The 23,088-nt window shown below is 40.3% G+C and overlaps 1 protein-coding gene across 4 annotated transcripts in view; it reads right to left on the bottom strand.

Moving 5' to 3' along the window:
• Positions 1-488: 488 nt before the first annotated feature.
• The window catches only part of LOC113528521 (trinucleotide repeat containing adaptor 6A), a 43,639-nt gene continuing 21,039 nt past the window's right edge, over positions 489-23,088 (bottom strand). For 3 of the 4 annotated variants that reach the window (XM_053239077.1, XM_034309661.2, XM_034309662.2), the window contains 19 exons: positions 20,018-22,564; positions 18,224-18,400; positions 17,791-17,954; positions 17,095-17,172; positions 16,573-16,621; positions 15,471-15,586; positions 14,726-14,818; positions 14,464-14,595; positions 13,772-13,909; positions 13,319-13,393; positions 12,184-12,379; positions 11,954-12,091; positions 11,009-11,167; positions 10,216-10,356; positions 8,645-8,752; positions 7,376-7,585; positions 6,658-6,725; positions 5,775-5,914; positions 489-5,692 (listed from right to left, as the gene is read on the bottom strand). In XM_053239077.1, coding sequence (XP_053095052.1) covers positions 5,362-5,692; positions 5,775-5,914; positions 6,658-6,725; positions 7,376-7,585; positions 8,645-8,752; positions 10,216-10,356; positions 11,009-11,167; positions 11,954-12,091; positions 12,184-12,379; positions 13,319-13,393; positions 13,772-13,909; positions 14,464-14,595; positions 14,726-14,818; positions 15,471-15,586; positions 16,573-16,621; positions 17,095-17,172; positions 17,791-17,954; positions 18,224-18,400; positions 20,018-22,564 — 5,060 coding nt within the window. In that variant the 3' untranslated portion in view covers positions 489-5,361. The remainder of the gene's footprint in view (positions 5,693-5,774; positions 5,915-6,657; positions 6,726-7,375; positions 7,586-8,644; positions 8,753-10,215; positions 10,357-11,008; positions 11,168-11,953; positions 12,092-12,183; positions 12,380-13,318; positions 13,394-13,771; positions 13,910-14,463; positions 14,596-14,725; positions 14,819-15,470; positions 15,587-16,572; positions 16,622-17,094; positions 17,173-17,790; positions 17,955-18,223; positions 18,401-20,017; positions 22,565-23,088) is intronic. The other variant, XM_026917118.3, reaches the window with a different exon arrangement.

Raw genomic sequence — 23,088 nt, 5'->3', positions numbered from 1 at the left:
GTGCTTGTAAGCTGTTGCCTTTACACTTACAAGAGAAGGCCTTTCAATTCTTTTGTAATCAGTGTTCTTCATTATTGCTTGGTGTCTGGAGTTTCGAGTTTCTGGCTAGGCTGTAAACTTGTATATCAGAAGTATCAGAATGATATCAGATTAATGCTGCTCAAGTTAGTGAATGTTAGCTAGCTAAGAACTAAGAATGTTTGATTACATAGTTGCTAGTACAAGATTTGGGCTAATGTGCCATTAACTCTAGCTGGTTTTTAAGCTTGTGTGTGCATGATTCTGTGGTCATTTGTCAGGACAGATTTTGATTTTAACCAAAAACGACAGTTTATTTATATATAAAAAAAAAAAAACATGTACAATCAAATAATTACTGTTATATCAAGATAAAATTCAACTGCAGATTAGGGAAAAAAATTAAGGAGAAATGTTTAAAAACAAAGTTAGAACACAATATAGTGACTTGCAAAGAAAGAGAGACACCATTCAATGTTAGACTTTTTATTTATTTATTGCGGGTTGCACCCGAGTTTATACAGCTTTGTATTCTGATATTAAGATCAGAACATTACAAACAGTTAATCAGTCCTACAAGTAGAGGCAACAACAAAAAAAAAAAAAAAAGAGCTAAAAACCTACTCTACGGCTTTATTCCACTTAAATCGGGCACTAAAATCGAAAACCAAGCAACAAAGAGGAAAATAAAAACAGCGTTAGAGGAAACATTCATCACTACAAGAGTTTCTACCTTGTGTTCTCGTTATTATTCGTCGACTAAATATTGTTAACAATGACCGTTACAAATAAGGATTGTCCTTCAAAAAGTGCAGTTTCCCCCAAGCTAAACACATTGATGCTAACGACGACAGCAGGAATGCTGAGGAGACCTCCTGCTCGCTCATGTCATTTCTGCGACGTTTAAATCTTTGTATTTTTCAAAAACAGTCCTAGCGAAGCAGTGTGCATATCAAGGATGCGCGCATTGTGTGAGCATAAAACCAGAATGGTGTATTTTCAGTTTAAAAACTTTTTTTTGTGTACATTTTTGCCGCTGAGGAGTGTCATGAAGTCGCTGAATTAATATTTAACAATAACATTAACGCTAATAATGCTCCAAAGTCTGCTACAACTGGCCCGCTTTATTTTTGGAGAAGAAAACACAAAAAAATACGGATGTCAGTCATGGCACGTGCGTTTGAAGGATTTTTTTTTTTTATTTTTTAAAAAAACCCTTAAATTCCACTTGGGATTATTTTATTTTATTTATTATTAAGCATAAACACAGATTATTCTAATGGAAGCCTCGTCCTTCGCTGCATAGACGTTCTCCGAATGTTCTCCAGGGTGGAAGAGTTTCTCGTTCGGCCTCTTTGTGCTGGTTTTTTCTAAAGCTTTTAGGGTTTTGTCAATCGAGAATCGGAACGACAACAACCGACGGCGAGACGCTCTCACAGTTTAAAGTCGAAAATTGCAAACAGTAGGAACGATTTTTTTTTTTAAAAAGAAATAAAAAATAAACACCACACACACACACACACACACACACACACACTGCGATGATTCGCTCACAGGATCAATTAGAAACAAATCATTCAGTACAAAAGTAGAATGTCTATGCCAGATTCCACCCCTTCCCACCCCCGTTTACCCGGCTGCCATTATGCATTATGGGGATTGTACATTGCCATCCAGTTAGCATAAACACACACATACACATTCCAGCTTTTAAAGAGTAATCCCTTTCCTCCTGCACTCCCTCCCTAGATTTGGCATGACAGTGGATTACAGAACTGTTTTCTCATTCATACATAAACACCGCATATACAAGAGGACAAAATGAAAACGAAAGAAACTCAGTGGCTAAAGCCCCCCTCCCCCCTGTTCTATTTCAGTCAGCTAGTTGTGGGGGAAACGAGCGCAAATTAGAACAATTGTTAAAGCTCAGAGAGGATTTTTCTCCACATTAACACACACAAAAAATGTACTGGGTGGATAAACAGCAGTGTAGTAATGGACGCATGTAGTTAGAGTGTAATGAGTGTAACGGAGACTGTGGTGAAACACACACAGGAACAATACACATTAAAGGAAGTGTGTGTGCTGGGACACGGAGTCTAGGAAGATCCATAGCTGTTCATTCACACATACAGTGAAGACGACATGGGTAGAACCCACACACACGCACAAAACAAAGCACGTATTCAGAAATGCACATGAGAAGTGGAATTAACACTGCACAGAGTCTGACAGACTGAGCAATACATGAACATAAAGAGGAAGCAAACACACACACACACACACACACACACACACACACACACACACTGAACAAACCAGCACCAACACTCACAATCATTAAGTCTGCATTATTGTAAGAAAACACGCACGGAAAAGTCATGCCTAGGCAGATGTGTGTAATTGTTGAGCATTTTCCACACACGCACGCACGCGCACACACACACACACCCATTGCAAACAAATAAGGATTTAGAAGAGGCTAAATAAGAGTACTGTAGTCATGGACAGTTGGGTGAGGTGTAACGGACACTGTGGACATATACCTGCATGCACACACAAAAGTTTGGAGCACCACACATCAAGGAAGTGTGTGTGTGTGAAGGGGAACAGCGTCCCCAGGGACTGGACACACACACACGGAGCAACACAAAGTAAAAGTGTGTGTATAGTGGGGTACAGTTAGAGTGTAATGGGGACAGACAGACAGATACACACACACACACACACACACACACACACACACACACACACACACACAGAGTATAATCCTCCTCTCACTCTACAGCTACACTCTGTGTGGACAAACACTTTAATCAGTGACTGTACACACCAAGTGCAATCGCAAGGCATTTTAGGATTTTTTTTTTTTAAGGTTTTTTTTTTAAGGTTTTTTTTTTTTTTTTAATGGATTTGTGGAATCATTTAGCGCAGAAGCTTTTGATTAAAGTCGATTTGGTAAAGCGGTTATTAAAACGGTTCAATACTGGCACACTCAGCATAAAGTCGCAAAATAAAGGCTAATACTCACGGGTTTAAACATGTATCTCTCTCACACACACATACACACACGCAAATAGGGAGCATAAACAGCTTACACACACATTAAGGTCCATGGCTTCGCCTAATGCTGACATCTCTGTGCATCAACAATGCGATATATGGTTATGTACATGACTAACGCGTGTGTTTAGGTTACATTCCCCTCTGAGGGCGCAATCAGAGGCTCCAGCTGTTCACACACCGACACACCAGCGCTGAGAAACCAAAGGGAAAACACAATAATAATAATAATAATAATAATAATCATAGTGATAATGATAATAGTAATGACACGAGCAGCCAGATTGATCCATAATGTAAAAGAACTTCAGAGACCTGTACACATTACAATCATACTCGATTTGTAAACAGTTAAAAAGCCACGGTGTTGCATCATCTTCGGGGATGGAAAAAAAAAAACAAAACAAAACAAAAAAAAAAAACATTTAATGAAATGTAGATGACTGTTAAAAGTTAGACTAACACTGCCGTCTGTGGCGGTGCTGAAAAATAAAGGCTAATCTACAACGAGCTTTTCAAAATGCCTTTTGGGAAAACTTGAGCTTAAAAAAGAAAAAGCAAGTCCGTCACAGAGCTACAGGAAATGCATAGTTTCTGCTTTTTCTTTTCTTTTAAACCACACTCAAACACTGAAGAAAAAGAACAATGAGACAAAAAAGGAACAATAGTAGAATATGAGTAAAGGTGCAGGAAAAACTGAGAAAGAATGAAACGCAGAAAGAGGAGAAGAAGAATGAGAATAAGAAAAAAAGATGGAAAAGACTAGAGATGAAACAAAACCACTGTATAAACGATAAAGGAAAAAAGACCAAACAATTCCAAAGAGTAATAAGAAGAGAATATTAGCAAAAATAAAAGAGGAGTAGGACAGCAAGAAGCAGACTTAGAGAAAGGAAGCGAGTGGGGCAGTTTGATGAGCGCGGTGTGTAGAATGTCTCCAGCTTAAAGCAGGTATTTGGCAGAGAAATAAACGCACTCAGCTCCAAGTAGTCATTTCAGTGCTAAAAGTTGATTTTTCCTACAATTAGGAGTTTTTATTTGAGGGGGAAAAACTGGCTATATTTCCTGAGAACCATGCTGGTTATTGAGCAGACGACAGGAATACATCAAATAACCGACGGCATGGCCGAACACTGATCAGTATTTCCCAGAGATACACCGCATCGTCTTCATCCACAACGGTTTCTGTAGGTTTTTTTTTTTTTTTCCAACTTTTTTTATTTTTAAATTTTTTTATTTATTTTTCCCTCATTTTATAATTTTTTAAAGGTTTTTGTGCATTTTTTTTGTTTCTCATTTAAAATGAAGGAAGAATGAGCGTACGTTTCCCCCCTCGAAAGTCTGTAAACAAGAGGAACCCGATGTGGCGCCTCCAAAAAAGACCAAAGTAATCCAAAGCCTATCTTCAAAGTGCTGTTTTTTTGCGAGTCACAGCTGTGGCTACAGTTTCTTTAGACTGCAGAATGCTAAATTCTTTAGTTTTCTTTTAAAACACACAAAAAAAGAAAGATAAATTGGTGCAATACTCATTTAACGTGTAATATCACCATCAGGTAATCCTAAAGGTCAGCATCTTATCTTGATCTCGGACTCCACAATACCACGATAAGGTAGGCGTACGTCAAGGCATAGTAGAGCGCACACACACATGCACTCGCGCGCGCACACAGACACACACACACACTCACAAACGCACACATACGCATTTTAAGAACATCCTTGAGTAAACATCTACACTGGAACTGTCGGCTCCCTCGATATTGCAGAGTTATATACTGAGAAAAACCACATTCAGTGCAAAGTTAAAAAAAAAAAAAAAAAGAAAAGAAAAAAAAAAAAAAAGCTCAAACATTGTCAGCAAACAAACACGCATAAAAAAATAAAAGAACTGGAATTCAGATAAACATGAATAAGCTGAAAGATTTAGTTTTTCCTGTATGTCTGCATGAAGAGCACGACCTGGAAGGTTTAAAACGCATCCTTTCACATTATCGTATTGGCCTGCATGATTCAAGTATTCACACTGATATGTTTTTGTTTTTGGGCTAAAACAAAGTGGACATATGTGCAGAGAGAAAAAAAAAAAAATCAAAAACAAAAAGTCGTAACTTACTTCCACAGGTTGACCCCGCCTTATTGTGATTAATATTATTATGCTTGTAAGTGAAGAAACTAGTGCCTTTAGATTTTTTTTTTTCCATAAAGAATCTATATAGTCATGATTCAGATGAGCTATGCCACGCTGAGGTCACAGGGTTTTTTGTGTTGTATTTTGATGCATTACATGGAGTCGCCGCTTCCTGTCATGTGATCCACCGGCAGGAAGGAGGCAATGGGGGAGGGGCTGCTAAGCCGATTGCCCCCCTCAGGGCAGGCGCTGGATCCCCACAGGCTGCTGGAGTAGCTCGGTGCCCCCCACAGTGAGGAGGACGAGTGCAGCTCACCCCCACCGCCGCCGCTAGAAAAGGCGTCTGACGAGAGTCGGCTCTGAGAGGACGCTAGCGCCTGCCAACCCGCAGACACGCACATCGACTGGCCTTGTGCAAAAAAACGATTTATCTCCTCCTCGCTTGCAAAGTCAGCCAGGATAGTAGTGTTCCCCAACACACACCTGAAAGAAAAAGTGCGCAAGTCACAGAGCGCCCAAGCAGCAATCACAAGGAGTACCTGAATGAAAACTAGACTATACTTACATGTGCAGTGATTTCTGAGCCTTTGCCGCCTCCTCCTTTGAGCTGTAGCAGACGAGAGCATTTCCGTGTGGCAGGTTCAGGTGGAATGTGATGAGTGGACCATGCTGCATGCACAAGGTACGCAGGGTGGAGCCATCAATCTGCAACATATGCACATGGGTCAGAACACATACACACACACACACACACACACACACACACCACACAGGTCTAGTCATAGTAACAATTTTAGTTCACTGTTCTTTTCTCTTAAACGATTAAACCTTTAAGAAGTCCTACATAACAAGGAACACAGGGTGGGAGTGACCACATTACACAAAAGCTTTCACAGGAACATCAAGATGCTTGTTGGATATGCCAATTATTCCCTAGTGCTGCTGAAAGCTCAGTTTGGATTGGTCTGAAGGTGTTGATTAATGTTCTATAAAAGCAGCCCTGACAACAGAGCCAGCTACAATCGATGTGCTTGTTTTAAACCATTGTTTCTATACTAACAAATTTCAGAGGGACTTGCATGGAGGACGCTCCACATGAATGGATTTAAAAAAAAAATGGTTTAAAAAAATTTTTTTTAAACTGTTGATATGAAGTTTTCCAGGAGATGATGTTTATTTGGCATTTTTTGAAGGATTCTCCAGTGTCAGTGATTACTAACTTGTTTTGTGGATGTTCAATAATGTTAAATGTATCTATAACAAATAAAATGTAGGATCTGTCATACTTTAATAAATAAAAAATGCTGTGGTGTAAGAGGACTAAAACACTTCTGGACATGCTGTTATTGTAAAACTTCATCACTGATTATTCTCCTATAATAGCATGCCCCCAAGTGTTTTATTCCTTACACGGGGAACAGTTGACATTCAGCAAGAGGAAGCCTTACCTGAGGTGTGAGATTTTTTAGAACGAGCCAGTTGGTTCTCCCTGAGCTGCTTTCACCCCAGCTGGAGCCTGTGAAAGGAAAACATTCACACATTTAAAATGTCGTGTTTGGGGGGAAAAAAACCTTTAAACCATTAATCATCAGAATTTAACAATTTAATGAATAAATACTTGAATAACTAATAATACATCGTTTAAAGTGACCATGACCATGAAATCATTTCTTTTGTTGGAGCAACCCACTGATGAAAAAAAAACAAATAGTGCCACTTCATATTATATATACACAGCCAATTCATTCATTCATTCATATATATATATATATATATATATATATATGCACACAAAGAAATCATGATTCATCAGACGTCTAGCCATCACAATTTGGCCCTTGTCAAAGTCGCTCAGATCCTTGCGCTTGGCCATTTTTCCTACTTCCAACACATCAACTTTGAGAACTGACTGTTCACTTGTTGCCTAACATATTCCACCCCTTCACAGGTGCCACTTTAATGAGAATGTTATTCATGTCACCTGTCAGGGGTTTTAATGTTACGGCTGATTGGTGTGTGTGTGTGTGTAAATTGTGCTTGAGGTGTGGTGTAGTATCTTGAAAATTATTGGTTGTTGGGGAAAATCAAGCAAGCACCTCAGCAAATGACACATGAATATTTAACTTGATCACATAGTGTCAAGCATGAAGTGTGTGTTCTACTGACCTGGGGTGTATCTGGGTTCAGAGCTGCCCCAGGCACCAAGTCTCAGTGCGCCATTGCCCCAGGAAGAGGGCTGCTTCTGCCCGGTGAGGCCAGGTGGGGGACGGGACGGAGCCGAGACACCTTTAGTCGACAGAGGAACCTTCCACAGCTCATGAGCTAAAGAAGAGTTAGACACTGAACCAGGAGACCATTTAGAGTCACTGTTTCTGGCTGCATGAAGAAAACAAGACAGAACAACAGAAGCAATCATTACACTGACAAAATGTACAATTTCGAACCACTTCCATACCCCCTTTTATTATGCATTTTGCAATAAAAATGAGTGCAATACTTATTTAGCCTGTAAATTAAGAATTAAATCCTTAAAAAAGGTCAAATCCTGTGTGCCTGACTAATGAGCAAGGGTGTTTATTGTATTTTCCAGACCACAAGATGGGCTTTTCTAGCTCTCTAGCAAGTATAATTAAGTGTATAAATGCTTACATTAGCCTCATAGTGCTGTCTTTTTTCTAAGCTGAATAAAACAAGTAAAGATTAAATTCAATGGTCACATGAAGCCAAATCACACATCACTGCAGCAAGCAGAAAATATCGCTGTATTGCTGCAGCCACCTTGACACCAATCAGTATGGCCATGAGATGAAGGAGCCACTAGGTGGAGCTTTAACTCTCTTATCAATAAAATGACATTAAAAAGCAACACCACCAATGCCATCATGGGTGGTTCAATCACAGAAAATCAGCAATAACATATAGCCAATAACAATAACAAGCAACAGTGACACCTAGTATTTTTACACTAGTTTTTTTTTTCCCTCATTAAATCCAGCAAACAACTGTGGAATCATCACAACAAGCAAAGTTATAAAAACTCAATTACAAAGCATCATGGCTGAGCACTAGCATAATTAGTGAACAATAACCCACGAATAGGGACACAATTACAATCTCAACTAGTTTTTAATAATAGTCAGAGGTGGACAAATATTTAGGCTGGACACCTGAGGCAAGCAGATTACTTTACCAGGTGGACAAGTATGTTCCTTACATAGCCGATACAGGAGTGATTGCCAGGATTTTTCTACACTCATTCAACTTAGAAAAAAGGGGGAAAAAAAACCCCTAAGCTTTCACAAAACAAAACCATTCATGACTGTTTAATCGTAACATATGCCAACTGATTAATGTATTTCTTGGTGCTGCCAGGTACCACAATGCTGTGGCATCTGAATGATAATACAGAGCTTGGGAAAACACACATCGTCATACCTGAAGTGCTTTGTGCTGTACTGCTGAGGGAACTACTGTGGTTGGAGGCACGAATGGATGTCCAGGCACTGTTGGAAGGCAGCGTGGTGTTTAGTGATGAGGATGGCCCTGTTTACAGATATAAAACGTGTTAAGGCATTGTAGTGGACTTCCACAAACAAGTGAACTGTTGGAAATTGCTCAGAAATTTGGATCTTCGTCTAAGTCACAATTTCTGCTCTAAGTAATGACGGACTGTAATTGTTGTTATCAATACTAAAAAAACATTCACAATCTATGTTTAAAAAAAAGAATGTAAACCTCTGTGCTCATAACCTTTCCAAATGATAATTATTGTCAGGCATTATAATTGAAAGGAGTGGGATTTCTGAGGTGCCGTGACCGATAAAATTTCTACATCTGCTTTTCTCAAGAAAGCCACTCATGTTCACCATGTCCTAAACAAACATTTCAAAGAATCTTAACAGAAAAAGATCTACCAAAAAAAAAAAAGGCTACAAAAGCATTTCTAAAGACATGGGTGTTCATCATTCCATAATTAATACACAAATTTTCTACAATTGGAGGAAATTCAATACTGTTGCTACTAAAGTGGGTGTAATGCAAAAATCACATCAAGAGCTCAATGTAATGTTCAAAGAGGTGAAAAAGAACAAAAGTAAAACCAAAAGACTTGCAAAATCTCTAGACATTATGTTGTGTTCTGTGGATAGATGGGAAATATTCTTGGGAAAACTGCACAACACTATGAAAAAAGAAAAAGGCACTGCAGGCAAACATCAAAACTTCTTCCCAGATGTAAAGTATAGTGGAGGGTGCTTTATGTTTTGGGGTTGTAAGTTGCCACAGGGAATGAACTTATAAATAGTTGAAATAATAATTTCAACTGTATAAAGAATTTTTGCAGGAGAAAATCTGGGCAGCAGTCACCTGACGCTGAAATGAAATTGTTTGAAAAGAGGAAAACTGTGTTTTGGAATGGTAAATTGTTCTTGGAACGTGAAGACCTTAAACCCTAACTGACATGCAGTGGTATGATCTGAACAGGGATGTTCATGCAAGAAATCTCAGAAATATCAGTGAAATGAAACACTTTTGTAGGAAGGAACGGCCTAAAAGTGTTCTACACCTTTGTGCAAGTCTGATTAAACTGCTGCAGAGAAAGTTTGATGAAGGTTATTGTGGTGAAAGGTAGTTCTACTAGTTAAGGTTTAACTTACTTCTCCCTGGTCCTACTGTAAATGATCACTATTAAACATGTTAAAAAGTATATTTGCTGGTGTGGTGTTAGTTTAGGCAATGTGTCTGTCTATTAATATGCATATTAATATACATTAATAAGATTGATGTAGCATTATGGGTGGCACCTTTGCAAGAAATTTGCCTGTAGCATTAAACAATTCACATGAGTCAACATAAGACATAATAGCAACGTGTCAAGCAAACTGGGCAAAAGAACTGTTATGTAATTCCAGTGCTCAAGCCTTATGTTTAGAGTCCAAAGTGGGAAGGCAGCTTATGAAACATTACAGTTTTTAACGTTTACTGTTTCTGATAATGTTCGTGCTTACCGTTGTTCCTGTCCCTGAGGTGATCAACATCCCGCACTGTGTTAATAGAGAGGTTGTTAATCACACTGCCGGGAGTGACGAACGGGTCAGTCTCAGGGTCGATGTTCGGGTAACCTTTCCATGGCTCACCGGGACGAAACTCTTTTTATAAAAAATGAAATAAAAAAATAAATTTAAAAAAAATTCTATGAAGCTCTCTGACCATCTTCATATTTATTCAACCATATATCTGCCCATGAATCTGCCTGGTCACTATAAATGTTTTTCTATCCATCTTTCTGTACCAAGAAGTGGTGGCTCTATCACACTTAAATAAATGCACAGAGACTTTAAATAAATTCTAAATGCAGTTTTAATGTGGATAACTTTTTACTGTTAAGTAAATATGAAGAGAGATGAATCCACTTTTGCTGCATCGGGCTCTGTTCTTCTGCAACATTTTTTTTTTTTTCCATAGCTGAATCCCAAATGGTATGCACCACATGTACTGTAGGTGCACCCTGCCGTTATGCTACACCCTAGGTAGAGTGCACGAGTGGTAAATAGGAAGGCACTTGGGATTTAGTCTAACTGTGTTGTCAGGGCATAAACATTAAAAATATTCCTCTGAGAACAAAGTAGATAGTGTTCTGATGTTTAGCACCTTACACAATAGTAGTTTAAATATAGATAAATATATAGGTATTATTATATAGATAAATATAGGTATTATTGTACTGTTACATAAACCAGAAAAAAAAAAGAACAGTGACAACGTATTGTGATAATGCGAAAAACAAGATGGCATCCAAACCTGGTGGCCAGTTGACATTAGAGGATGCATGAGGTGATTTGGCACGAGTGGGCCAGCCATCCCCCACTGAACCAGGGGGGCTGATGGGAGAATTACTGGAGTTTATAAAGTCATACGGACCAAAGGGAGAGTCTTCAATCCTCAGAGAGGACATAGCACCTGTGAGACACAATATCATTAATGTCAACTATTTACTATGCAATTACTGTTTTTATTTTGAACATATGTCTATGCACGTATTGTTTGTCTTTTGTCTACTGCCTTTGCCTATTGTCTTGCACCAGAGAAGGATTTCTGAAACTATTTCTTTACTGTACTACCCTTGTATTGGTATAAGCACAATGAAGTTGAATTGAAATGATCTGGACCTTTCACAGGTAAGCAGCACAACAGTGTGCATCATTTTTTTGTCAAGAAAACTAATGCCCAAAGGTACAACAGTGTCAAACACGGGGGACAAGGACAAGTCAAAGTTAGGCCAGCTGAAATTATAACACAGCTCAATAATATGCAACATGAATAAACAGCCTATTTGTCTTTTTTTTTCCCCTAGTTTTTTCATGAGCATCAGTATCATACAAACACATCTATATACAAACACATTACTATACATCAGCATATAGAAAGAGGTAATTTCTGTTGAGTTAATGCTTCTTACTTACTCAAGTTTAAAAAAAAAAAAAGAAAAAAAAAAAGGAAAAAAAAAAAGGCAGTTTTATGGACACAACGAAAGCATAACGTGTGTGTGTGTATGTGACATGCCACTAATAAGCTAGTGAGTGAGAATGAATAAGGTTTGTTTAACAATACACTGTAAACTGTGACGAAAAGGCTATGCAGAAAAACTGAACATTTTAGATCAGAACATGTGTGTATGCAGAAGCCTCAATCACTTATTCAGTGACAAACAGATAAATACTATCAAAGCTGAGTGTTTCGACTCACCAGGTTTGCTGGGGTTTTGATCGAGTGGCGAGTTAATGGAAACATCCATGGCGGTCCACTTCTTGAGACGGGACTGTGGCTCTTTGAGTCCAACACTACCAATATCAGGATTGTTTACATTCAAGTTTGGGGCCAAGGCTATGGGGAGGACAGAGGGAGGTCAGCACGTGTGTGAAACACATAGCATTTCCTTTAAAAATCAGGCTATTTGTCTGAACAGGGTTACCCACCTAAAGGGAAGTTGGTGAAAGAGTTGAGTGCGTGTTGTTCTTTGTGCAGGTCGGGTGTGTTCAGGCTGATGAAGTTGTCCATGTAGGGTTTGGGCTGGTGCATTGCTGCAGGCTGAGGGGGGGAGTGTTGCTTCAGCAGAGGAGGATCCACATGACGAGGAGGCGGAACCATGGCACCTGCAGGAAAACCACGGACCTGCAAGAAAACATCCAGATAATGAATTAATGCTCCTATCAGCTTCATTTCATGATTAACTTCTTACTGTTAGTTGTAGCTGTGATGATTTGCGACGATTCTGATAGAGTGCAAAATAAAGAACAATGCTTTTCAGTAGGGAGGTTTCTGAATTTCTTTTCTTCTTACACATTTGATCAGACTATAAGGGGAGTAGTAGGAGATGTCTTGGTCGGCCTACGTACCAATCAGAATTAGCCATATGATTAAGTTAGCCAACGCGTTTAGGCAAACCACAGGAACTAATACCATTTCTTTCCTATTTTCCCTACAAGTGACCATAACTGAGGTACCTACATTTTACATACTTCCTTTTAGCATCATAATTAATTTGTGGTTAATGTTGAACAGTTCAACCTTGATTTCATAAATGAATAAACAAACAAACAAGGCTAAAATACTCATTATGTGTATGTGGGCACAGAAAAGCTGAGCCAAGCCAGCATCTGCCAATGTTTTTTTTTTTTTTTGCATTTGTATGATAAAATCTCAAAATTATAAAAAGAACAAGGTGATAAGAATAATCTGAGACACTAAATATATGCAATATTAGTGACATTTCTAAAAGCTTCGCTAACATTTCCAAGACAATATTTGGTCTACCTGCTGTTGTTTGTGTTTTGGTTGTCTCTGTAACGAGGTAAGCTGAAAAGTAAGAATCCCAGTTCACTCGTTGCATATGGCCAATTAAATCTTGAATCCTTTTAGCCATTATTTCCATTTTCAAAATGTATTCTATGAATGGGATACTAGTCTTTAAATTTTTGTAGGGAAGGTGTAGTTATTTGGCTACTATGAAGCAAAAGTACCCTAACATGCACATATTATAAGAGAGATGACTGAGAAGTCTGAGGAAGTTTGTAACTCTATGATAGCTAGTGTGGAATAACAGTGTCTCACCTGCTGTTCTTGGGTTTGGCGGTTGTTGCCAGTCATGACTCTCTGATTTTGAGTCTTCTGCTGAATGAGGAGACGCTGCAACACACAGAGGAGAAAAGGTGAGTTCATTGGAATAAACATTACAAATATATCTTATATATAACCAAAGTGTACTGTACATTCCTTTATGTTTTAATGGCCTCACCAGCACACATTGTTCATGTTACCATTAGCGTTTTAAACTACCAGTTACACAAATACTTCTTTTCTACCCATGATTTATATGGAATGAAATTCATTCTTAGCTCACACGTCGTTTAAAAAGAAATTATAGAATTCCTCCACCTGAAACGATGTTTAAAATGTCTGAATGGAGTCTGTGGTGCTATAAGTAATATGAGTGAAAGACTGCGCTCACCGCAAACACGTGATTAAAAAAATGTCTTTAAACATTATAGAAGAAGGCTGGTTTACCTGCAGCTGATTTATTTGATTGAGCTGAGAGAGCTGGTTGAGTTGGGAGAGCTGATTGAGCATAGCCATCTGCTGAGGGCCAAAAATTGTATTCAGACCTGCATTATTGGGTGGATACTTCAACAACGATGGAGGGACCTTGGGAGGGAATAAAGGTAAATACAGAGAGCAAGTTATTCAAGCTATTATCAGTTTGAAATGAAATCTGCTGACAGACTACTCAGATCACTTTGTAATTGTACAAATACTGCGTGCTGTTGTTAGCCCCCCTTCTGTTGTTATGTTAACCCCCCTTTACCCCATTCCAACAATAAACAGGAACCACCGGTGACCCATGTTATTTAAGTGGTGGACCATTTTCAGAGTAGCAGGGACACAGACATAGTAGTGACATGGGAGTGTGTGTGGTGCTGGCCGCAGCAGCATTGTAGGAAAAAACCCTCAGTGTCACTGCTGTGTTGAGAAATAGCCCACCAACCAAAAATATCCAGCTAATAGTAACCTTTAGTTATAAACTGATACACATGAAGGATGACAATTAAATACTGCACTGAAAATGATGAGCTTTAGTCTCTAGCTGAACCAAACAAGTATCGAATAAACTGGTCAGTAAGCGTTCACAATATATAGAAAACCCCAGTACTGCAGTTGTGACTGACAAAATGAAACCAGAAGACAGATGTTGTAGGTACCTGAGAGGGGAGCAGTGGAGGAGGCACTTGGTTGCGTAAATTGGACTGAGCCGAGTTCAGAGGTTGTGCTGGAGGCTGCTGGGAGTTTCGGCCTTGTGCTGCTGCATTTCCACCACCGTACATGTTAACATTCTGCAAAACACAAAACTAAGCAACCTTAACACACCAAATGTAAATGCCCTTAAAAAGCCGTGAACTTTCTCTCAGACCAGCCGTCGGTCAGAACTCCTACACTTCAGCCTGAGCGTGGGCAGCAACTCACCTGCCTGCCTGAAGCAGGGTTAGAGGGGGGAAAGCTCAAGCTTTGTGCATTTTGTTGCTCTTCCACTACAGAGTTATCGTAGGGCAGTGAGAGCTGAAGGCAAACACAGATGAAGGCACAGACAGCACAGACAAAGAGGGGAAAAAAAGCCAAGAGAAGAAAGCAGCAACACACAGGAGAGAAAGCGGAGAGTTAGTGCCAGGCTAGTGTGCTGATATAATAAACTGCTATATATATCATGTTAGTGTCGTAAGAAAATGGTCTTTTTAAATAAATAATCAGCGTTTTGCCCAACGTTTCCAAATTTTGCATTTCCTACTTTCAATTTTGCCAAAATGCCTTTTCGCTGCCTTCGAAATGAAATATCTGTTCTAAAATGCTGCATATTTTGAAATGTCCATAGTAATATACATATTAAATATTGCAGTACTTAATAACCAATTCTCAAAATTCTCAAATATTAATCTCTGAATAGCTGAAATATTGCTTTATATCGCATAACCAACAGGCCAAGTTAACTTAACCCAGTGTACTAAACATGTAGCTTTTTAAAAAAAGCAATCCCGTCAAAATCCCAGCAAATGCCTAATCACACTGATTTAGACCGGAACAGGCACATCTAGCAGCAGGAAAAATTAAGGTGAAGCACATGACCTACAGCAGAGGGCGGTACAGAGGGCACTAAGCTGGTTGGAGAAGCAGAGAAAAAAGGGCACTGCTGTTTTCACATTAAAAGCTCACTGACCTTCTCCATGTACGAATTTCGATCGATGGGCGGCGGATCTTTGTGGACTGGGTGGCGTGGGGCTGATGGCATGTTAACACTGTGTTTATCCACATCCATCCTCTTATCCATCATTCCTGTAGATAAAAACACAGTCAACTGCTTTAATCTTGTGATTGCTGTTAAGACGAAGGAATCAGCCTTCTGCTTACAGCAATATTACCTTTATATTACAGATAAAACAGCTATTTATTGTTCATTTAAATTGTCATCTTCTCCATCATCTACTTTTAAATGATTTACTGATCATTTTACCTTTTCTTTTTTTCTTCACCAATTACACAACTTAATGAACAGTAAGTGGGGACCAAGCACAAAAGGTATATATATATAAATGAGGCATAAATAAATAAGACCATTTAGCCCAGCCCACTCAAGTTAATCAGCATGCTATGCTAAACCTACTTTTGCACACGAGTTGTGGGATTTTTGGTCTATCTTCACAAAACTGGTGTCAAATTAAATTCTGAATCTGAGCTACTGTCTTGTATAGGTCTCTTTCTATGTGGGCAAGAATAGGCCACTGGGAGCAATCAAGAATGGTGCTTGCCCCACAGATTGCTGTTTGTAAATAGATTTTTTTTTTTTTTCATATTTCATATTTATATTCATATTTTTAATATAGATTATATTTTTAATCACCTGTCGAGGAATCAGCATTTATATATAATTTCTTTGCGTTACAGCTTTTAAGCGGTTTGTCTCATGATGACTTTTTTAAATTGCTGTTAATATCATGTGCCCTTTATTTGTGGAAATTTGCTTTAATTTATTTGTACAAAGGTAGCTACATAATTCTCCATGTACAAATTGATTTACTAATTATGGTTTTGGTTTATTTTATTTGTGTGAAGATGCACTTTAATGTACAAAATATGCTATAGAAAGATCTAAAAAGAAAATAAATTTAACTAAAAAGGCTAACAGAGGGCCCACAGCATCTTAAGTCTTGATTTTAAGTTTTGTCATTTTAATTTTACAATTATGTTTACTCATGTGTATGCTTAAATTCCTATTTTTGTTAGGTTACATGTGGGGCAGGTAGGGGAGGGGGGAAACATACCTGCAGACATGTCCATCTTATTGCTCTTCAGGGAGTCTTCAGAATCCCTCTACAAATAACATACACAAAACATAGATGGAATTAGTTCACACTATCAAATGAAAACACACCAGAAATTGAAGGAAGAAATTATATTCATTGCAAAGCTGTGTCCAAGCTGTATTTAATTTCTTTTTCAATGCCACCACAATTTGTTTTGAAAATCTTGTTTAAACAAAAGCCCTTCTGAAATCTTTATTCCTGAGAAGCTAAATGTCTGGGAACCCGATTAGAGCAGAAAACTGGGAGATTCTGTTTGTACAAGCAAAAGACCAAATTAGCCAACAAGGCAATCAGCACTGCTAAAACAAAGATGATGCTTGACACCTTTGTTCAAAACAGTGTCTTCATTCCACTGTGTCTGAACGTGCTGGACAAAACAAGCTGCAAGTGTGGAGGAGAAATCTAGCCAGCATTGTTCGGATGTTCAGGGTCTGGTGCGTGAAAGGGGCTTTACAGGCATTTTAAAGAAAATGTGCTTACAGTGAAATTCATGCTGTTGAAATGCTTCACAAACTGGTTCATCCATGGATCGTCTGGCTTCCCAGCGCCTTTGTTCATCTGGAAAGAAAAGATTAAAAATGAATATAAATAACGTTCAAACGCAATAATACACGCTCATTCACATGCACACAGAATTTGGGTAACTTTTAAAGTGGCACTCCTTTTTTCTATAAAAGTAAATAACAGAGTGCCAAATACTTTATTAGGATGTTTGGTTTGGTGCACGTCCACCACAACATTCATGATGGCAATTAACGTCTGCTTGAATCACAACCTCTACTTGCATACTAAATATAGTTATAGTTCACTTTATGTTCTTTTTTTTTTTTTTGCATTATCAACATAATGCTAATTTTCACTAGCACTCCTATAGAGTTGACAATATTTTAGCAATTAAGAGTAGGTTAACTTTTTTTTTAAAAAACATGGCAACTATTTTTAAGAAGAGTAGCTAAACATACATAATTAAGGTGCATACCTAAAAATCTAACAAGCGCTAAACTTTATAAGCGAGAGCTGAAAGAAGCTGAGCCCAGAGCAATGGCTTTTGAAGGTGGGCTAACTGAAATTCTTCATACTGGACTTAAAAATAGAAAATATCTCAATGAAAGTTTTCTCGACATCCATCACAAGCTAATAAACAGTAGCATCAGGCACACAGCCCTATGTAGCTACCTTAGGAGGGACCTTCTTCGAGTAGGACCAGTTTCCTGACTGATTCACTTCCTGTGGTGTGTTGTTATTCCACATGCCGATCTCCACCTCCTCCTCCTCCTCCCAGTTAGAGGGAGCGGGCATCGCCATCTCACCATCCCAGCTACTCTGCACAGGCTTCGGTCCTGCAGCATGAAGAGAGAGAGGACAAGACACAGTGATGACTGTGAGAAACAGACAATAGGAAGAGCAAACACATCCTTCTGTCCTCCTCAAAACAATTATGCACTGTAGTATATAACCTGGAATAGATACAGACCAGGACAGAATATAAACCAGAATTCATTAACAAACCAACGTATAAAAGAAAACTTTAAAACATGATTTGAATAACAGCCATATAATAAAGGTTCGTTATAAATCAAATGACTAATAGATTCATTCTCAGTCTCACCGGATTTGTGCTGTGATTGGGAGCTCCACCCATTTCCTGTGTTCTCTCTTCCTGGATCGTCCCAGCTCGACCCAGAATCCATTGGCTTTCCCCACGCAGACGTGCCAATGTCCACCGCAGGCTCTGCCCATGATGAGGACTCCCCCTTTTGAGGCCCTGCATACGGTTCACCCCATCCTGCACACATACATGCGGCACGTCAGAAATACTCTACAGCGGTCCTTGGGTGTAGCTGAACTATCTAGTGCAGGGTGCATCGAGAAAAATTTAACAAAGGGATAATTCTCACCAGCCAGATATGCCTCCCTTAAAAGTAAATTTCTGATAGAGATATGCCTCTAATTTCAGTATCAATTTTTCCTCACATTTTTGTTCTTCACTGTAGCACCACTAGCATGTGCAAAATGTGAGGTGTGGAATTAGAAGGATGATTGCAAGGCTTATATGATGCGTAAACGATAACCCTTCCCGAGACATAGACACTGCAATGGCAAATGTCCTTACAATGTCTTCTGAATGGGACAGACTTCTGAAAGCATGCAGTGTGGACTGAAAGCACAGGTGATTGAATTGTGATTGAACTGTGGTCATTATGCTATTAGTAAAACCACAGAACTGTACGATTGAAGTAATCTGGATCTTGCATCCAAGAATTATTTGGAACTCTGTATGTTTAATGAATCACACTCAATCTCAGAACTGTGCATGGTAATGAATTATGTTTGTGTACATCACTAACCAGCACCAGCCTGCACAATACCCTCAATATAAACACACTTATGTAAGCCATGTTTACTCTCCAGGGCTGCTGATTGGATCAGTTTGCATCTGACCACTGGGGTTCCTGCACTTTCACCGTTCAGCGCATGTCCTGCATTCCTCAGACAGAAATAGCTCAGTTCAGTGTGCCCTGCTGCTCAAGTTGCTAGCATATGACTGTAACCTTAGCCTGCTTCTCACCAAGTACAGCTAAGCTCAGCCAGAGAAGCATCATGCTGACCTTTCAAAGCAGAAGCGGTGGTTGCAGTACAAATCTGCACTGCGCACACATGCACAGTTAACAGTTGAGAAGTTAGATTATTCACATTGAGATCACACTTATTGAATAGTAAGCTGTCATCAGTATGCCATAACTAACCAATTTATCACTCAAAATGTAGCCCTGGCAAGGAGCAAGCTTCTTTAATACTAAGGACTTGTTGATGTGCATGTTGACAGGTAAAACCTGGTTCCATGGCTGCTAGTTTTTCCATATCCAATTATTGTTGGTTATTATAACTTTTAGCTCCTAAAAATTAGTTTTGAAAAAATATTTTATACTGGTCTGACCCTACTAAATACACGTTATTAGACACTGCTCCTTATACTTGCTCACTCAATTATTCCAAATACCAACCTCCTCCTGATTTTCAGCCTCTTTTAGACAGTGAGAAACTGTCCAAAATAAGAGCCCTCATACAGCCTGTTATGAGAGGAATATTGCTGCTCTTGTAATTTCACTCAAACTGTAGTGTGTGTGGTCTCGTCCTACACTGTTATACTATTTACTACACTGCAAGTAGGCATGGGAAGGGAGACAAAAACCAAAAATGACATTATGGCTTTGTTAGCTAGCACAAGTACTGAAAAAGAATGAAGGGGGGAGGGGAAAGTAGGACAGAGAGTGCATGTAGGCGGGAGGACAGTGTGCAGAGAATTCCTAAGGCATGACTACAGAGCAGTAAATAAATACAGACTTTGAGTCACTGCCAGTGCACATGGGGGGAAAAAAAAAGAAAGTAAAGGGCACCATACCTGAGCTGCAGCTCTTCTCTTTTTGCCCTATGGAGCTTGGGGCTGGTGGAGGTGGTTGTTGCTGAGAAATATCCTGCTCTGCAGAGTTATTCTTGTTCCACATGTTCACATTGCTGTAGTTGTACTTGCTTGGATCTCCCCATGCGGAAGTGCCATCATCAATCTCCATCCGGCGCCGAATGGATTCAGGAGACGGCTCTTCCCAACCTGTTGGCTCTTCTTCTTTCAGAGCAGCAGGCATCGGACCTCCCAGCCATCCAGTCGGCTTGTTTTTGGCTCCATTCTGAGAGCTACTTCCTGCCCTGAAGGTCCCTGTGTTGGCATCCTGGCCTTTTCCCCACTCTGACTGGTTGCTGGATTTTGTAGCTTCACCCCAGGCTGGGTTGGAGTGACTTGGTTTGATTGGCTCACCCCAGCCTTGGTTCTGATTGTTAGTCTTCACAGAATCTCCCCATCCAGCTGACTGACCACCTTGGTCAGGAGTGTTAGCGCCTCCACTTCCTCCCCAAGTGTTGTTTGTGTTACAACGCCCTGTCTCACTCCATCCTGAACCGGAACGATCGCTGTCGCTATCCCAACCTCCAGATCCAGACTTCTGCGGCTCCCCCCAGTGGTTCCCTCTTGACCCTTCTCCACCCCATCCTTCTCCAGAAGAGCCACTCCAACCCTGTTTTGTCTTTTGTCCATTACTCCAGGAAGAGGATTTGTCATCCTTGCAGTTACCCCAAGATGAATTACCCTTGTTCATGCCGGCTGAAGAGTCTTCCCAGCCATTTTGAGCTTTGGTCTCCCCCCAGCCAGAGGTGGGCTTCTGCTCGCCCCAACCAGATGCACCAGCATCATTAGTGTTGGTACTGGGTGTATCTCCCCATCCACTTTGGGAGCTTGCCGTCTGGGGGGGAGCACTACCCCATCCCTGTGACCCATTTCCAGTCTTCTTCTCAGAGCTGGATACATCCCAGGCAGTGTTTTGCCGGACCGGGGTCTGTCCCCATCCTTGGTTGGATAGCACCCTTGGGTCCATATCAGTTCTTGAGAGAGCTGCTTGTATCAAACTTTGCTGGTTGCCCCTCCTGCGGTTGCCACTACGTTGTCCATCCCTCTCACTACGAGTTCCCGAGCTTTCTCCACTTCCTTCGCTGCCTGTGGATTTGTTCCATGTGCTGCCTTGGGACGACTGACCACCACTCCCTATCCCAAGGGCATCATCTTCCAAGGACTTCCACCCATTTGTTCCCTTCCTGCTCCCACTTGTGCCATCACTGGAATGCTGACTGTTGCCGGGCAATGCGCCCCACTCCCCACTCGAGACTTTAGTGCCAGTGTTTGAAGACGTTGAGGAGGACGACGAGGAAGATGAGGTGCTACCCCAGGGACAAGAGGCTCCAGCAGCACCCATGCTGTTACCTGCTCCCCAAGTCAAACTTTGAGAGGCAGTGGACTGAGAGTCCCAGCCTCCTCCACAACTGACCATCCCATTATTATTATTTTTGAAAGAAGCAGCACTCACAGAAGATCCATTAGCTCCGGACTGCATTAGAGTTGCATTCACAGTGTCGCCCACAGCTTGGCCTTTTGGGACAGAACATTTGTCTCCAGAATAAGTAGTGCTGGGCGGAGCACCCCATGCTGTACCGTAGGACCCGCTGTTCATCCCCTCGCTGTTGCCATGCTGAGAAATGGAAGTGCCATTAGAGACAGGAGAAGTTTGGAGCTGAGGGGAGCCCCCTGTGCTCACAGGCCAGGATCGTTCATTCATCTGCAGTGAACCTGTAGCGTTTGGTAAACTAGAGGTCATAGGGTTAGTAGTGTTATTTGGTCCGTTAAATTCAGTGTTAAGGTTTTGAGGCTGCCCACTTAGAACCTTGCTTGTACCATTGACTTCAGATTCAACCACCTTTTCCTGCAGACTTCCCCAGCACATCTTAGAGTTAACACTCTGCATGTTGGGCACTTGACCTATGGTGCTTCGTTGAGTGTTGGTGCCCCCGTTCCCATTGCCCAAAGGCCCATGGGAGTTGGGACCAGCATTCTGCAGAACGGGCCAGGCACCATGGTTGGCATTTGGGTTCAAAGTGCTTGGATTTACACCTCCATTAGTAGAGGGACCTTGGGTACCCCATGCATTCATTTTTCCATGACCACCTTCTGCCAGCTTGTCACTGGGGCTCTCTCCGGAACCTTGACATGTGCTTAGCACTGAGCCCCAAGGACCCTTAACACTCCCATTAGCCACATTATTGCTGCCATTTGCAACCATGAAATGAGAACCTTGATTGCTGCCTTGCCTATTGCCATTGCTGTCACCACCAGCAATCCCAGACGCCATCATACAGAGGTTTTTCTCGGACCCGGAGCTGGAGACAGAGTCAGCATCCATACATTCTGAGGCCAGCTCTGGGTCACTACCAGTGATGGAAGGCCAGGCTCCCTTATCACAGCTGTCTACAATCACTTTGCCCCAGTTACTGTTTGAGTCACTGCAGGGTGAGCCAGAGCTCCAGGGTGAATTCTCATACTGAGGGTCCAGACCAGCGTGATCCAAACCTGTGAACACAAGCCATCACAAGAGTCATAAAACAATCCGAAAAAACAGAGTTTTAATAATTTAAAGCTTTATTAATAAGTTTAATAATTAATTACTTTTAATAATAGTTACACAAAGCGCTCATCCAAACCCAGCCCTCAGGACACCATTAGCTAATTATTTAGAAATACTACAAGATAATCCAAGAGACAACTATAGTAAAATACCTTAGTAAAGACTAAGGGTGACAGTATTCTCAAAGGAGCTACTAGAAATTGACATTTTTTTAAACCCAATTTCCTCCCAGTTTAGCCATTTAAAATACTCATCTCATTATCTAGGTCTCCCTCATTAAACAACATATTTCAGGGGGTGAAGGCTAACATGAGCTCCCTTACACATGTAAAGTCAGCTGCCCCTGCTACATCATAGCTAAGCACAGATTAACTTCCTAACTGACTACGCTATTTATTTTCATATTTATCTATTATGAGTTTATATCTTCAGTTACTGTATCAATTCTCACATCTATGCATTCTCTATA

The sequence above is a fragment of the Pangasianodon hypophthalmus genome, chromosome 13 (genome assembly GCF_027358585.1).
Source record: "Pangasianodon hypophthalmus isolate fPanHyp1 chromosome 13, fPanHyp1.pri, whole genome shotgun sequence".
NCBI classification, from domain to species: domain Eukaryota; kingdom Metazoa; phylum Chordata; class Actinopteri; order Siluriformes; family Pangasiidae; genus Pangasianodon; species Pangasianodon hypophthalmus.
This window is presented reverse-complemented; position numbering and strand designations above follow the sequence as displayed.